At 38.8% G+C, this 16591-nt stretch overlaps 1 protein-coding gene across 3 annotated transcripts in view; it reads left to right on the forward strand.

Moving 5' to 3' along the window:
- INTS11 (integrator complex subunit 11) overlaps nt 1-16591 on the forward strand; it is a 69872-nt gene that overhangs the window by 19122 nt on the left and 34159 nt on the right. For all 3 annotated transcript variants that reach the window (XM_053690524.1, XM_053690523.1, XM_053690525.1), the window contains one exon: nt 10282-10471. In XM_053690524.1, coding sequence (XP_053546499.1) covers nt 10282-10471 — 190 coding nt within the window. The remainder of the gene's footprint in view (nt 1-10281; nt 10472-16591) is intronic.

Consider the following 16591-nt stretch of genomic DNA (forward strand, 5'->3'; position numbering starts at 1 on the left):
CGTTGCGATCCTGACTCCTCCCAACCGCTATTTCCTTATCTTCTATTGAGTGACTTATAGAGCGGTCCCACCCGCTCTATACGTGTCTCCAAAGCGCGTTCACGATCCGTTGAACTGCGCATAGCGGCGATTAATCAATGTCAATAATATAGAATTACTAAGTTTTAAATCACAGCGGTAATTACTTGCAATTAAAACTTTAACAAAGTGATGCGCTTGTCAGAATTTTAGCCGTCAGGAATGGAGCCGTCTGAAGAAAGCCTATTACGTATTATGGGAATTCCATAATAATAGCAATAGGCATGTGTGAATCGTGAGCGTGCTTGTATTGCAAGACCGAAAAATAAATCTTAACGCATGCGCAGATCATCCGGGAGGCGGATGACGTAGATTGACGGCCGCCTAACGGCCAGATTTTCAATAGACTTTGAAAAAAAACGTGACCAGCCAAGAAAAAAAATATATATACTGGTTGAATTTGCAGACCAAAAAAAAGTGAGTATAAACGGCGAAAACTTAGTTTAGACTCACATTTAAAAAAAATTGATGAATGAAACTCCTATTCATTTTGGGGAACAAATATTATTACAGTTTGAGATCAAGGTAACTTTACCATCACTTTAAGCTCAAGTATCGTGCAATCCTGATTCACAAAGCTGTCAGGCTCCGCTCACTCAGTGTTGGTGTATTCAAAATCTGTGATTGTGTCTCCACAAAATAGAAAACCAGATATATAGTGCGATACCGTTTATAACAATTGTGACTTTGATTCTTTAGTTATATACTCACTTTTCAGAAGCTAAACATCAGTTCCTGATATATTAGCAGACCTGCTATCGGCAGAAATAGCAAAAGATTTGGAACCGCTGTATAAACAAATGATTTATTTAAAATTATAAAAACGTATATAAAACGAATGCCAGGACTTCAAGTCATTCATTCGTTTTATGTTTTTATAATTTTAAATAAATCATTTGTTTATACAGCGGTTCCGGATCTTTTGCTACTTCTGTAGCAAAAAAATTTTGCACCATAATTTGTTTCTCTTTTTTTGAGATACCGAAGTTTGGAGATTTTTCTACATCACTGACACACAATATCCTTTGCATTTATATCACATTTATTTTGTTTGTATTTTTGGTTTTGTGAATTTTTTAGTTAATTATTATTATTATTATTATTATTATTATTATTATTATTATTTCAGTTCTTTTGACAGACTTGCATTTTAGCGAATCGGTGCCCTTTCATAAGTAACTCCACAGGCGTGAGCACAATGTCATCTATATGGCACACATTAACTAATGCCCTCTAGCTGTGAAACACTGTCAAATGCATTCAGATAATAGGAAGCCTTCAAGGGCTTAGAAATTAGCATATATGAGCCTACCTAGATTTAGCTTTCAACAAAGAATACCAAGAGAACAAAGAAAAGTTGACGATAAAAGTAAATTGGTAAGTTATTTAAAATTGCATACCCTATATTAATCAGGAAAGTTTATTTTTTTACTAGATTGTCCCATTTAAAGGGACTTAAAATGTCAATTTAAAATGACCACCTGTGTATTTTAGATTTTGTCAGAAGCAAATTACATCTGTTTACAAGAATCTTTGTTTTAAAGTGTATCATCTTGTGCATGTAACCAGTTTGATAATATGGAGACAGACCTCATGCAAGCTCATTTGCGTCCACCCATGAGCCTATGCCCATTTCTGTGTGGTGTCACATGCTCAATAAAAGTTATCACTAAACCTTTGATTAGTTAAAACAAAATTAAACTTTTTCAAAACATCACAATAGTTATTGAAATAAAGTGAATGATAAGTCGTTGCCTTATATACTAAGGATTGTATTTTATTCTTTGCATGTCACTCAGATTGAAAGTGGTAGTGCTTATGTGATAACTTTTAGACAATGTAGCTGAAATTCACTTTACTATTCAATATCAAACCCTCCTTTTCAAGTATTTGTAACTCCTGAATTCTTTGTTTGTTTTGTTTATTTGGTGGTTTTGTGAGCGGTAGTGACTACAAACGGTGAAAATTTGAAATCAGTTGATTGATTATTTGTGGGGGGGAAGGTATTTTCTCTACCTTTTTAAAGGGGCAGTCAACACTAAAATTGTTATTGTTTAAAAGGTTAGATAATGCCTTTACTACCCATTCCCCAGCTTTGCACAACCAACATTGTTATATTAATATACTCTAAATTACTGCCTGTTTCTAAGCCACTACAGACAGCCTCTTACCACATGCTTTTTTATTTGCTTTTCACAACAAGAGACTGCTAGTTCATGTGGGCCATAAAGATAAGATTGTGCTCACGCCCATGGGTTCTGCACAACACAGCTAAAATGCAAGTCAATAGATAATAAATAAAAAGTCATGTGATCAGGGGGCTGTCAAGAGTCTTAGCTATAAGGTAATCACAGAGGTTAAAAGTATATTAATATAACCATGTTGGCTGTGAAAAACTAGGGAATTGGTAATAAAGGGATTATCTATCTTTTTAAACAATACAAATTTTTGAGGTGACTGTCCCTTTCACATTGAAAATGATTAGCCAGACCTACTGCAAAAAGTGCTGTACCAGTCATTATATAATGTGACATGTGTGTATATAAACTCCATTGTCTAGGACGTGTTTCTCTTTTGAAAAAATAAGTAATGGTTGCTGAAATATAATGGTTGAAACGTTTTAATCTACTTCAAGCATGCTCAGTAGAATCAAACGGCTGAAATAAATTAACATAGATATACTCACTAGCATCTTATGGTAGCAGAGGACTGTAGGAATTGTAGTCAGATATGTGTCTCCTTGATGCTGGAAGACAGTGAGTGCCAGCAGCAGTGTTCTGTTACCTGTAGCAAAGTCAGACCACATACCCACAGGACACAGAGATGCACATTATAAGATGCTAATTTATTAGACCTTGAAGGCCGTCTCTAATCTAAATGCATTATGACAGTTTTCACCACTAGAGGGCGTTAGTTCATGTGTTTCATATAGATAACATTGAGCTCATGAATGTGAGCACTGATTGGCTAAAATGCAAGTCTGTCAAAAGAACTGAAATAAGGGGGCAGTTTGCAGAGGCTTAGATACAAGGTAATCACAGAGGTAAAACGTGTATTTATATAACTGTGTTGGTTATGCAAAACTGGGGAATGGGTAATTAAGGGATTATCTATCTTTTTAAAACAACAAAAATTCTGGTGTTGACTGTCCCTTTAAACAACTTTCCAATTTACTTCTAATAACAAATTTGCTTTGTACTCTTGGTATCGTTTATTAAAGGAGATTCAATACACTGCTGGGAGCTAACTGAGCACATCAGGAAAGCCAATGACAAGAGGCATATATGTGCAGCCACCAATCAGGCTAACTACCTATAGACTAGACGTGTCCTCCTTATGTTCTAAAGGGTGAAGGGTCTAAAATATTATGCTATGTTGTAACATTTTCCTTAAACATATTTTATACTCAGTGGGTCATTCAATAGGGTACAATACTGCACAGTTCACAGTTACCTTTATCTAAATGGTTACTTTGTTAAGCACATAAACTACCATGTGCACTAATACCAATGAAGCATATGATGTCTTATACCCAATATGATCAATAAAAATAATACAAATACAAGAGAATACAAAACAAGCAATATAAGGAATTGAGTTAAAACAATACTCCCCTAATTTAATTGGTTGACCCTGTAACAGCATAACAGGACCTCCATATCGAGCGGTAAGGCACAGTCCAGAGAAGGATAGTCTTTATGTCCTGAAGACACACGTCAGAGGAAACAGTCATAGATTACCCAGAGTCCAGTTCTGGGGCTGGTACCAGCATGCAAAGCAAAGAATGGATCCAAAGATAGTTCAGTAACTTTTTTTTTTTTTTTTTTTTTTTTTTTTTTTTACTGCAGTATGGTGGTTAAAACAAGCTTGACAAAAGGTCTTTCATCTTCCTCTTTTCTTTCTTTAAAGGTTTACTTGCTTTCAATCTTTAATCTTTTGAAGAGTGCACTTATGGAATTTTGCCTGTACAAATTTTACCTAAATATGGAAACTCAAAAATAATTCAGTTAGTGTCTTTTAATCTCTGAAGACAGCTTCATGATCTCATCCTGCAAATACAAATATAGTGTTAAGAACCACATAGAAAAATAAAACATTTTAGGCATCTGAAATATGAGAGCAAAATAAAACACAGAAAGACAATAAAAAAGATCTAATCCACCAGGGAGGGAAAAAAAAGTGGGGTGTGGGTGTACAGGCTACGACCGGGGTGGCCAGCAAGGTAGATGCTTTTCCGTGGCCAGATTCCCAATGAAGGAAAGTTCTAGACAATCCTTGGGACGTAGTGCATCCTGCATAGGGGTAAGACGAGGAAATTTTAGGGCACAGCTGGTGGTTAGACAATAACATTGTACGAGGAGATTCAAAACGTTTTAGGTTCACCTCCTAAAAGCAATCACCCCCATTACATAAAGATATTCATCAATACTCATCAATACTTCCCCCATGTTTGCGTGAAACATCTCATGTGACACGCAAACACAAGATAACAAGAAACTAAACGGCAAATCATGCACTCCACTCATGCAGAGACAATTCTCAATAGCAAGCAAACATGAAATACACTTCACTATTCACTATGCTGTCCATACAGCACGCTTCCACACGTATTCACAAAAGAGAAAAACATAACAAACAAACAGTGAAAACCAATCGTTCTTGTCTTTCACAACACAAAACATTAGCTGCTGACACAAATTTCAAACAACCACAATTAACTTAAAATGCAACACATATTCTGACATTCACTGGAATGCAACACTCAGAACACTACAAACAATTAAAAACATCCACTAATTACAAAAATTTCATATCACACAAAGAAAGCAATCACAGCAGATGCCCAAGAAACTTCAGTTGCAGATTGTACAAATAAAATTGCGCTTATTTAGGAAAGATCAGATAACCACAGTAGCCACTGTTAAAGGGACATTCTAGGATAAATGAAAATTACATTATTCCAATAGGACTTTTAATTTTAACCAACCTCCCTAGATTAAACCAAACATAGGTAGGTTTATATGCTAATTTTTAAGCCTTTGAGGGCTGCCTCTTATCACAGGCTCTCATTACAACACCAAGAGACAAAATACACGTAAGCCATATAAATAAAACTAAAACTGGGATCAGAGAAATTAGCAAGTTATATAAATGCAGTAGAATCAGATAAAATGTGCATCATTTGTTTTAGGGGTGTTTATTTGTAGACACCTTATAGACCACGGCTTAGCTGTTAAGCAGCAATCAAAGTCATTGCAATAATAGTGGTAGACTAGTTAATAACCGAATAACTATATATATTTTAAAGTGTCACTGAAATCACTTCATGAAATAACATCTCATTTATTTATTGAACGCAGTGGGAGTTATTTTAAATAACAAAGAGTTCTGAACTATCTGTGAGATACAGTTTGACAGCCACAGAAATAAAATTATCATTTTTAAGCTATATTCTGTGATAGAATATAATATAAATACTTGTTTCTTTGTAGTGAGCAATTTATATTTATCATTTTTTATAACATAGAACACCAGTACTGCCGCTTTAAATGTAAAGTGCAAATTGTTCTCTCTGCAACAAAGCCAAACAGAGAAACTTTTTTTTTCATTATAACAAGAAAACCAAAACATGCACAGTGTTATCAGTCTTTCTCAAGGATAGTGAGGCAAGCTCAAAGTTTCATTTTTACTTAAAGGAGAAACACTGTTTACTGCTTAAAAATATAAAATTCACACGAAAACTGGATAAATGCTAATTAGTTTAACCACAACAAAATTATTGGATTTAATATTATGTATAATTTGATATTCACCATTCTGCAGTTGTCCAGCCAAATATAGCAACCGTATATAACACAAAAAAATAAGCTTTCTGAAAAAGAATACTAATACAATTTCCCCTTTAAATTATTCCCAATGATCCTTATAATAAAAAATGCATACTGACGTTCATTAAATAGCCTAAACAAGCATAAGCAGCATAAGAACGCACTCACAGTGGGATGCAGGCTAGTTAAAGGGACATTTTACCCAAACTAAAAATAATCTTTAATTGAAACTGCTAACACAGTGAAATATACTAGTGTTAGGCTCACAGTAAACCTCATTGTCTTTTCTGTAAATATTCCCTTAAATTCTCAGATGTTATATCAGTTTTCCTGTATCCCTTTAAATATTTTCACTCCTTTTTTTTTTTCTCATTTTTTTTTTTTTTCTGTCCGCTAGTCTCCCGGATCCCTACACTAAAATTGTAGACAACTTATCACTTCAGTTTGCATTACAGAGAGAATTAAGTTATACTGCAAAAAGAAATATCTGCGATCTAAACGGCAGATTTAAAATAAATATATACAAAGAAAAGTCTCTTAAACTATATTTTGCAAACTACTAATACAGTGTTATTGCACTGGTCCTTTAAATAATAAAATGACAATTTTCTATTGCTCCGTCTACGCACTGAGCTCTGATTTTACAGACAAATATAAGATAATGAGATATTCTTATTATCTAAAATGCAACCCATTGCAATCAACTGTGTTTTGAAAGCATAAGACCAGCTACTTCATATATATACAAATAAACTTGCAAATGCAATCTCTCCTATATGTTATACCATGCAGCTTGTATAATAAGTCATTGACAATACATTAATAGCAACACCTTGTCACAGTGGACTGTCCCTTTAAGGACTAACCATTCATCACGTAAATTACATATGTATATCCCAACCATAATTTAGGCTGCTTGTATGATTTACCACACAAATTTCACCTCTGTACTGTAGCATGCCCTGCAGATTAATTTACTTGCAACAAAAACGGACGCACTTTTAGATAAACTTTCAACTACAGCTTATAACTATATGTCATTAGGTGCACCAACTCTGTGCACAGACCTTACAAATACAACATACGTTAACCCATTAATCATATTTGAAACAGTTTCATATTTACCAGAGCGTGACAAAAAAATCACACACACCATCGCACTTTCAAAGCCACTTTCAAAGCCGTTACTTCACTTGCAAAAAGCAATATCATATCTTTACATGCCGCCACACAATTATCACTTAAAACTAAAACTGCACATGAATACCACATACTTAAAACATGCTGGTGACTTTAAAATACAGGTATATAAAATAACATTACCGAATATCTTCTAAAAACATCTGATTTCCCAGCAGAGAAACAGAAAGAAACATTATTACGATACAGACACACAAGTTCATTCCATCTCGCATACCAGAGATTTACTCCCTTTTTTCCTTTCTCAGAAAAACATCTAATTTATAGCGTACGACATACATTTAAAATTTACCAGATTACCCTGTCACCAAGTTCAAAATGTATTTTTCTTTCCGATTCCACGCAAAATGGCCATTTTTTGCCTGGATTGGGATAATCATTTTCAAATAATACATTCCGTTTTTGGTTTAAAGTAAATCTGTTACACGCATACCACAGTGAGAACCTACAGACCATCACATATTATGCATCTCAATATACACATTTTCCTAAACAAGCAAACAAAAAGTCTTACAAACGGAGCTGCTGTAACTGTTTCTTCTCTTTTTTTTTTTTTTTTGATCTATGTGCGCGCTCAGTGGTGGCCCCCCTTCTTTGCCTGCTACATTCTTTTAACACAGAGATTTTTCTATGAATCACACAGCCGTACTCACTGACAGTTTCTGCAAAAGACAGAAATATTTTTTTAAAACCCTATTAACTCTTCTTTTCTTTTACCTTATACCTTTTAATTTTCTCTGTGCATTCTTATCTATAAGCAGTTCCCATTTCTCAATACAATAATAGCCACAATAATAACATGCACAGCCACTTAATATTTTCTACGCACAGCATCAAAAAACACAAACAAAGCAAAGCAAGCATCAGATATCAACATGAGCTTCAGGTGGGTAACAAAACTCTATTATGGGAATGAATATGGGAAACTTTAACACACGTGAGACTCACTCACTCTGCCAAGTTGCCCGGGGGACCTTATCTTAAAAAATCCTCCCGTCGACTGGCATTCATATATTTCTTGCGCGCTTATCACAAACAGGACTCACAATACCTGTCGTATCCCAGCACAGGACTGGTTACCTGTCTGGAGGGGTTATCACAACTGCCGGCAGGACTATAACCTCTGCAAACCTGTGCTTCAACCACAGGAACCCCTTTAACCTTATATCATATATTATCAACACCTATTACCAGACTAAATTTAGGTTCAAATTCACAGAAAGAAAGCATGGTAGAAGCACTCATACTTACTCCCGGCGAATCCCACAAACTGACGCCAAAACTGTTAGGTCCCCCCCCAGGGGGTAAGTGTCAGTGCAGGCCAAAGCCTGGGGCCTAGTGTACCACCTGAGGCATATGTAGATTATCTGATAAGGGCCCCTTAGAATGACTCAGACCACGCAGCATTATGATCGAAAGCCAATTCTGTTTATTGCACAGTGCAAGCCTTTCTTATAGTGACATACAGGGTTAAGGGGATGACACGTTAGGACCGCGTCATCTTACACAGTTATACAGAGCAAAGTACAAGGAAAAACTGGAACATGAGTTTCTCATAACAATACTTACAGAGTCATAACAAACTACCATCTGCGGAGACAACAAGGTTTCTGAACCCTCTTGTTTACATTATCTTATTCTATCTTCTTCTGGGCGTCGGGCCAGGGTATATTGGCAAGGCCGAACAGCTAAGGAAATTATTATAAACATGCATATAATTCTCACTGCATAATAACCCAGTATAATAAAGTCTATTCATTCTAAAATGGCTGTGAGGAACAAGATGGCTGCCGTCAGGTTCATATTACCCCTAACAGTATCCTTTTCAACAAAGGATAGCAAGAGAAGAAAGAAAATTAGATGATAGAAGCAAATTGAAAAGTTTTTTGTTTTTAAATTGCATTCTCTATCTGAATCACAAAAGAAACATTTTGGGTTTCTTATCCCTTTAATGCCGCAGTTTATGTTCCCAATTAAACTTTGAATTATAGCCAAAAAAATATACACATGCGGGGCTCCACAAGCTATACATTAAGCAAAAAAATGATTTTAATGTTGGGGTACTGATATACACAAATACTATATTTTACTAATAATAAAGAGGGCACAAAAATGTTATCTGACCCACTCGCCTGTAGAAAAAGGTCACACAAACAGCAAATTAATATGAGACAAGTGAGGCCCACACTATTGCTTGCGTGCAACTATGTGTTTAACCCCTGCAAAGAAAGAGCAGCAATGCACTACTGAGACCTATTGGTAACTATTCACACATGCCCTTTGTCATTGGCTAGCTCCTATTAGTGCATTGTTGTTCTTAAACATACCTAGGATTGCTTTCAACAAAGGCTATCAAGAGAATAAAGTAAATATTATAATAGAAGGGAAATGAAAGTCTTATGTGTCCTTTAGTTACTATAGCTACATAAACCCTTGCTAATAATAAAATATATAGAAACACAGACCCTGTTGTTTAGTTGTCATATATCCTGTTGACTCTTAAAGGGATATGAAACCCAAACATTTTCCTTTTGTGATTCAGATAGAAAATACAATTTTTAAAAAGTTTTCAATTTACTTCTGTTATCAAATTGAATTGGTTCTCAAGTTATTCTGTGTTAAAGAGACACCTGGAGCACTACTAGTGCTGCCATCTAGTGCTCTTGCACATGAATAACATGTTTGTTATCTAGTGCCACAGACATGTACAGACTCCTGAGCTTATGTCCCTGCTTTTTAACAAAAGATACAAAGAGAAAAAAGAACATTTGAAAACTAAAGTAAATTAGAAAGAAAGCTGTTAGAAATGGCATGCTCTATCTGAATCCTGTCCCTTTAACACCATAATGTACTGACAATCATTGTATAGGTTTTATATATTATTTTGATTAACAAGTGTGAAGTGTGTACCAATTTCTTAGACTGTATTAGGATTGAGGGTGGGGACATGCCAGACGGCCTGTGTTTTTTTTAAATTAAAAAAACAAACAAAAAAGCCCCCAATGTTTTCATCTTTTATATCCATTTGTGGTGCCATTGGGGTTATCATAAACGTTCAACAAATTAACTGATTGGCATCTCAAAGAAAAATCAAGGTTTCCCCTGTCCTCAATAAACATACACTCAGAACTGGTGGTAAAAGATAAATATTCAAATATTGTTTCTTGTATTTCAGGGAACGGATGAATCTGAAGGCTCCAATCTATTTCTCTACAGGTCTAACGGAGAAAGCAAACCATTACTACAAGCTCTTCATCACATGGACCAACCAGAAGATCCGGAAGACCTTTGTCCAGAGGAACATGTTTGAGTTTAAGCACATCAAGGCCTTTGATAGGGCTTTTGCTGATAACCCTGGGCCTATGGTATGTGAAAAAAGTTTCCTCAAACTGAAAACATTTTGTTGTATTATGGAGAGGGGGATAGAGAGAAAGCAAAAGAGAGGGGGGGGGATAGAGAGAGAGCAAAAGAGAGGGGGGGGGGATAGAGAGCAAAAGAGAGGGGGGGGGGGGAGAGAGAGAGCAAAAGAGAGGGGGGGGGAGAGAGCGAGCAAAAGAGAGGGGGGGAGAGAGCGAGCAAAAGAGAGGGGGGGAGAGAGCGAGCAAAAGAGAGGGGGGGAGAGAGCGAGCAAAAGAGAGGGGGGGGAGAGAGCGAGCAAAAGAGAGGGGGGGGAGAGAGCGAGCAAAAGAGAGGGGGGGAGAGAGCGAGCAAAAGAGAGGGGGGGAGAGAGCGAGCAAAAGAGAGGGGGGGAGAGAGAGAGCAAAATAGAGGGGGGGAGAGAGAGCAAAAGAGAGGGGGGATAGAGAGAAAGAGCAAGGGGTGTAACCTCTGTACTGCAAAAAATGGCCCGTGTACACTGGCTTTAGGACTACTAATTTCTATAATATAATATCACATTATTTATATACTAGTCCTAAATCCTGTGCAAACGTGCCATTTCTCTTTTAAGATGTATCGAGTCCACGGATTCATCCTTACTTGTGGGATATTCTCCTCCACTACAGGAAGTGGCAAAGAGAGCACCCACAGCAGAGCTGCCTATATAGCTCCCCCCTTAGCTCCACCCCCCAGTCATTCTCTTTGCCTACTCTAAGTAACTAGGAAGTGCAGAGCGAGTGTGGTGACAAAAATGTTAGTTTTTTATTTCTCAAGCAAAAGTTTGTTATTTTAAATGGTGCCGGTGTGTACTATTTACTCTTTGGCAGAAAAAGAGATGAAGATTTCTGCAAGGAGGATTATGATCTTAGCACTTTGTAACTAAGATCCACTGCTGTTTTCACAAGGGCTGAAGAGCAGTGGCGTCACTAGGGGGGGGGGGCGTGCCGCACCCGGGTGACACCCTCCAGGGGGTGACACCAAAAAAAAAAAATTTTTTTTTTTTTTTTTTTACATTTTATTGAAATTCAAAGAAATACAATGTTGAGATGCATAGATTATTTTATTAGAGGCTGGCATTTGTGAACATTAGTGGGACTAGGGAAGTTGTAGCCACACAATTTTTTTGCCCCTTGAGCCAGTACTGCAATTTCAACAAATAGTTTTCCTGGCTGCTTTTGCTTGTTTGTACTTTGCTCCTCCCCTGCCCAATTTCACTATGAATGTTGTGGGTGTGCCGTGGGGCTTGCAAAGTTGCGCTGCTAGCCTAAACCTGCCTGCCTATCTGTGCTCACTGCTCAGTGACATGCGGCCCAGGGCTGTGCACTGACAGACTTGGAACAGAGTCAGAGAGCAGAATTTTCATAGTTTGTGCGCCTAAACCTTTTCTTCAGTGATTTATTTTAGAGTGCTCTGTTTATCTTTCATTTGATGTTCTGCTGAGCCAGGGAGCATGAGCTTCATAATTAATGCAGTGCAGTTTACATATTTTGTATGTGTGTGTCTGAGTTTTTGTGTGTCAGTGTTTTTGTGTGTGTGTTTTTGTGTGTGTGTCTGAGTGTGTTTCCGAGTGTTTGTGTGTGCATCTCAGTATGTTTTTAAGTGTGTCTGAGTGTTTGTATGTGTGTTTGCCTGTGTTTTTGTGTGTGTCTGCTTTCTGGGGGGGGGGGGGGGGTGACACCATGACTTACCGCACCGGGTGACACCAACCCTAGTGACGCCACTGCTGAAGAGTATAGGAAAACTTCAGTCTATGTTTTTCTAGACAGACTGTGTTTATTCTAGAAAGGGCTGGCAATATCCCCATGGGGAAAAGGTAAGCTGTTTTCAGACACTTGGAATTGGAATTTCAGCTTACTTGAAGGGCTCTTTTGTTACTGGTGACACTGTTAGGAAAAACGTTTTTTGTTTGTTCAGTAAATGATGCATTTATAAAGTTTTTTGAAGGGACTAAAGGGGTCATTGTGGCTTGTGTTATGGTTTTTTAACCCACATAGTTAATTAAGAGACACTCAGGTGTTTTTCTAATAGGCCTCAAAACATCGAGTGAGGTGGGAGGGGCCTATTTTCGCGCCTCAGTTGCGCAGTTTCTTTTCCTTGAGTCATCCAACTGCTCCTGCTGTGTTTGAGGGCTGTAAAGGAGGTTTTTTCCCCACAAATCGTTCTGAAGGGCAGGTAGGCGCCACAGCAGAGCTGTGGCAAGGTGCTGAAAGTCTTTTTTACCGGTTTTGTTGTTTTTCCAATCCGGTTTTGCCATTTAATTGTTTATTTGCATAAATGTGCAAAGTTACTAAGGCTGTAAGATACTACTGTAAAAATTTCGTTAAGTTTACTGCTTTTTTACACTGTTTTGCAGAACTTGTGCAGCTTTTTTTCTCTTAAAGGCACAGTACCGTTTTATTTCTAAGTGTTATTTACTTTGATTACAGTGTTTTCCAAGCTTGCTTGTTTCATTACTAGCCTGTTTAACATGTCTGATACCAAGGAAACTCCTTGTTTAATATGTTTGGAAGCCATTTTCTAACCCCCTCTTAGAATGTACTGATATGTCTATAAATTATAAAGAACATATATTAGCACTTAAAAATAGAGCAATAGATGATTCTCAGTCAGAAGTAAATGAGTGTTCGCCATCTAGCTCTCCCCAAGTGTCACAACCAGTAACGCCCGCACAAGTGACACCAAGTACCTCTAGTGCGTCACATTCATTTACTTTACAAGACATGGCCACAGTTATGAATACAACCCTCACTGAGGTTTTATCCAAACTGCCTACAAGGAAAGCGGGATAGCTCTGGGTTAAGGAAAAATGCTGAGCCGTCTCACGCTTTAGTAGCCGTTTCTGATATGCCCTCTCAATGCTCTGAAGGGGCAAGGGATTTGTTATCTGAAGGAGAAATTTCTGATTCAGGAAAGAAGCAAATTCTGATATGACGGCCTTTAAATTTAAGCTTGAACACCTCCACTTATTGCTTACGGAGGTATTAGCAACTCTAGATGATTGTGACACTATAGTGGTCCCAGAGAAATTGTGTAAAATGGATAGATACTTGGAGGTTCCTGTTTACACTGATGTTTTTCCAGTCCCTAAGAGGATTGTGAATATTATTGCTAAGGAGTGGGATAGACCAGGTATTCCGTTCTTTCCCCCTCCTGTTTTTAAGAAGATGTTTCCCATATCTGACACCATAAGGGACTCATAGCAGACAGTTCCTAAGGTGAAGGGAGCTATTTCTACTCTAAGCGTACAACTATACCTATTGAAGACAGTTGTGCTTTCAAAGATCCTATGGATAAAAAATTAGAGGGTCTCTTGAAGAAAATTTTTGTTCATCAAGGGTTTTCTCTCCAACCTATTGCGTGCATTGTTCCTGTAACGACTGCAGCTGCTTTCTGGTTTGAGGCTCTAGAGGAGGCTCTTCAAATGGAGACTCCATTAGAGGAAATTATGGACAGAATTAAGGCACTTAAGTTGGCTAATTCTTTTATTACAGATGCCGCATTCCAACTAGCTAAATTAGCGGCAAAGAATTCAGGTTTTGCCATTTTAGCACGCAGGGCGTTATGGCTTAAGTCCTGGTCTGCTGATGTGTCATCTAAATCTAAACTTTTGAACATTCCTTTCAAAGGTAAGACCCTATTCGGGCCTGAACTGAAGGAGATTATTTCAGACATCACTGGAGGGAAAGATCAAATAAGATGAGGGTCAAACAAAATAATTTTCGTTCCTTTCGGAACTTTAGAGTGGTCCCGCTTCAGCCTCCTCTGCTACAAAGCAAGAAGGGAATTTTGCCCAATCCAAGTCAGTCTGGAGACCTAACCAGGCTTGGAACAAGGGTAAACAGGCCAAGAAGCCTACAGCTGCCTCTAAGACAGCATGAAGGGGTAGCCCTCGATCCGGTACCGGATCTAGTAGGTGGCAGACTCTCTATCTTCGCTTGGGCGAGAGATGTTCAGGATCCCTGGGCTTTAGAAATTGTGTATCCCAGGTATATTTTCTGGAATTCAAGGGCTCCCTTCCGAGAGGGAGATTTCACATTTCTCGATTATCTGTAAACCAGACAAAGAGAGAAGACCTACATACCATGGGAGTGAGTCTCCCAGTCCCGAAGGAGGAACAGGGGCTAGGGTTTTATTCAAACCTGTTTGTGGTTCCCAAGAAAGAGGGAACCTTCAGACCAATCTTAGATCTCAAGATTCTAAACAAGTTCCTCAAAGTTCCATCATTCAAGATGGAGACTATTCGGACTATTCTACCTCTGATCCAGGAGGGTCAATATATGACTACCGTGGACTTAAAGGATGCGTATCTACACATCCCTATTCACAGAGATCATCATCAATTCCTCAGATTCGCCTTTCTTAACAGGCATTACCAGTTTGTGGCCCTTCCTTTCGGGTTGGGCACGGCTCCCAGAATTTTCACAAAGGTGCTAGGGTCCCTTCTGGCGGTTCTATGACCACGGGGCATAGCAGTGGCGCCTTATCTAGACGATAATTTAATTCAGGCGTCGACTTTCCAGCTAGCCAAGTATCACACAGACATTGTGTTGGCTTTTCTAACATCTCATGGGTGGAAGGTGAACATAAAAAAGAGTTCTCTCTTCCCTCTTACAAGAGTTTCCTTCCTAGGGACTCTGATAGACTCGGTAGATATGAGATTATTTCTGACAGAGGTCAGAAAGTTAAAACTCTTATCCACTTGCCGAGCTCTTCATTCCATTCCTCGGCCATCAGTGGCTCAGTGTATGGAGGTAATCGGACTCATGGTAGCGGCAATGGACATAGTTCCTTATGCCCGCCTACACCTCAGACCACTGCAATTATGCATGCTTAAACAGTGGAATGGGGATTATGCAGACTTATCTCCTCATCTGCATCTGGACCAGGAGACCAGAGATTCTCTTCTCTGGTGGTTGTCTCAGGACCACCTGTCTCAGGGAATGTGCTCCCGCAGGCCAGAGTGGCTCATTGTAAGGACAGATTCCAGCCTGCTAGGCTGGGGTGCAGTCTGGAACTCCCTGAAAACACAGGGCTTATGGTATCGGGAGGGAGCACTTCTCACGATAAACATTTTAGAACTGAGAGCGATTTTCAATGCGCTTCAGGTGTGGCCTCAGCTTGCTGCGGCCAAATTCATCAGGTTTCAGTCGGACAACATCACGACTGCAGCTTACATCAATCATCAGGGAGGAGCAAGGAGTTCTCTAGCGATGATGGAGGTAACCAAAATAATCCGGTGGGCAGAGGATCACTCTTGCCATCTCTCAGCAATCCACATCCCAGGAGTAGAGAACTGGGAGGCGGATTTTCTAAGTCATCAGACTCTTCATCCGGGGAAGTGGGAACTCCATCCGGAGGTATTCGCCCAGCTGATTCAGCTATAGGGCACTCCAGAATTGGATCTGATGGCGTCTCGTCAGAATGCCAAACTTGCTCGTTACGGGTCCAGGTCCCGGGATCCCAAGCAGTACTGATAGATGCTCTAGCAGTGCCTTGGTCCTTCAATCTGGTTTATCTATTTCCACCGTTTCTTCTCCTCCCACGTCTGGTTGCCAGAATCAAGCAGCAGAGAGCTTCGGTAATTCTGATAGCTCCTGTGTGGCCACACAGGACTTGGTATGCAGACCTAGAGGACATGTCCTCGGTTCCACCATGGACTCTGCCAGTGAGGCGGGACCTTCTAATTCAAGGCCCGTTCACGCATCCAAATCTAATTTCTCTGCGTCTGACTGTTTGGAGATTGAACGCATGATTTTATCTAAGCGTGGTTTCTCTGAATTGGTCATTGATACCCTGATTCAGGCTAGAAAGCCTGTCACCAGGAAGATTTATCATAAGATTTGGCGCAAATATCTTTATTGGTGTGAATTCAAAGGTTACTCGTGGAGTAAGATTAGGATTCCTAGAATATTGTCTTTTCTCCAAGAGGGTTTGGAGAAGGGATTATCTGCTAGTTCTCTTAAGGGTCAAATATCTGCTTTGTCTATTCTACTTCACAAACGTCTGGCAGATGTCCCAGACGTTAAAGCATTTAGTCAGGCTTTGGTCAGAATCAAGCTTGTATTTAAATCTGTTGCTCCGCCATGGAGCCTTAACTTAGTTCTTAA

This window comes from Bombina bombina, chromosome 8 (genome assembly GCF_027579735.1).
Source record: "Bombina bombina isolate aBomBom1 chromosome 8, aBomBom1.pri, whole genome shotgun sequence".
In the NCBI taxonomy this organism is placed as follows: Eukaryota; Metazoa; Chordata; class Amphibia; order Anura; family Bombinatoridae; genus Bombina; species Bombina bombina.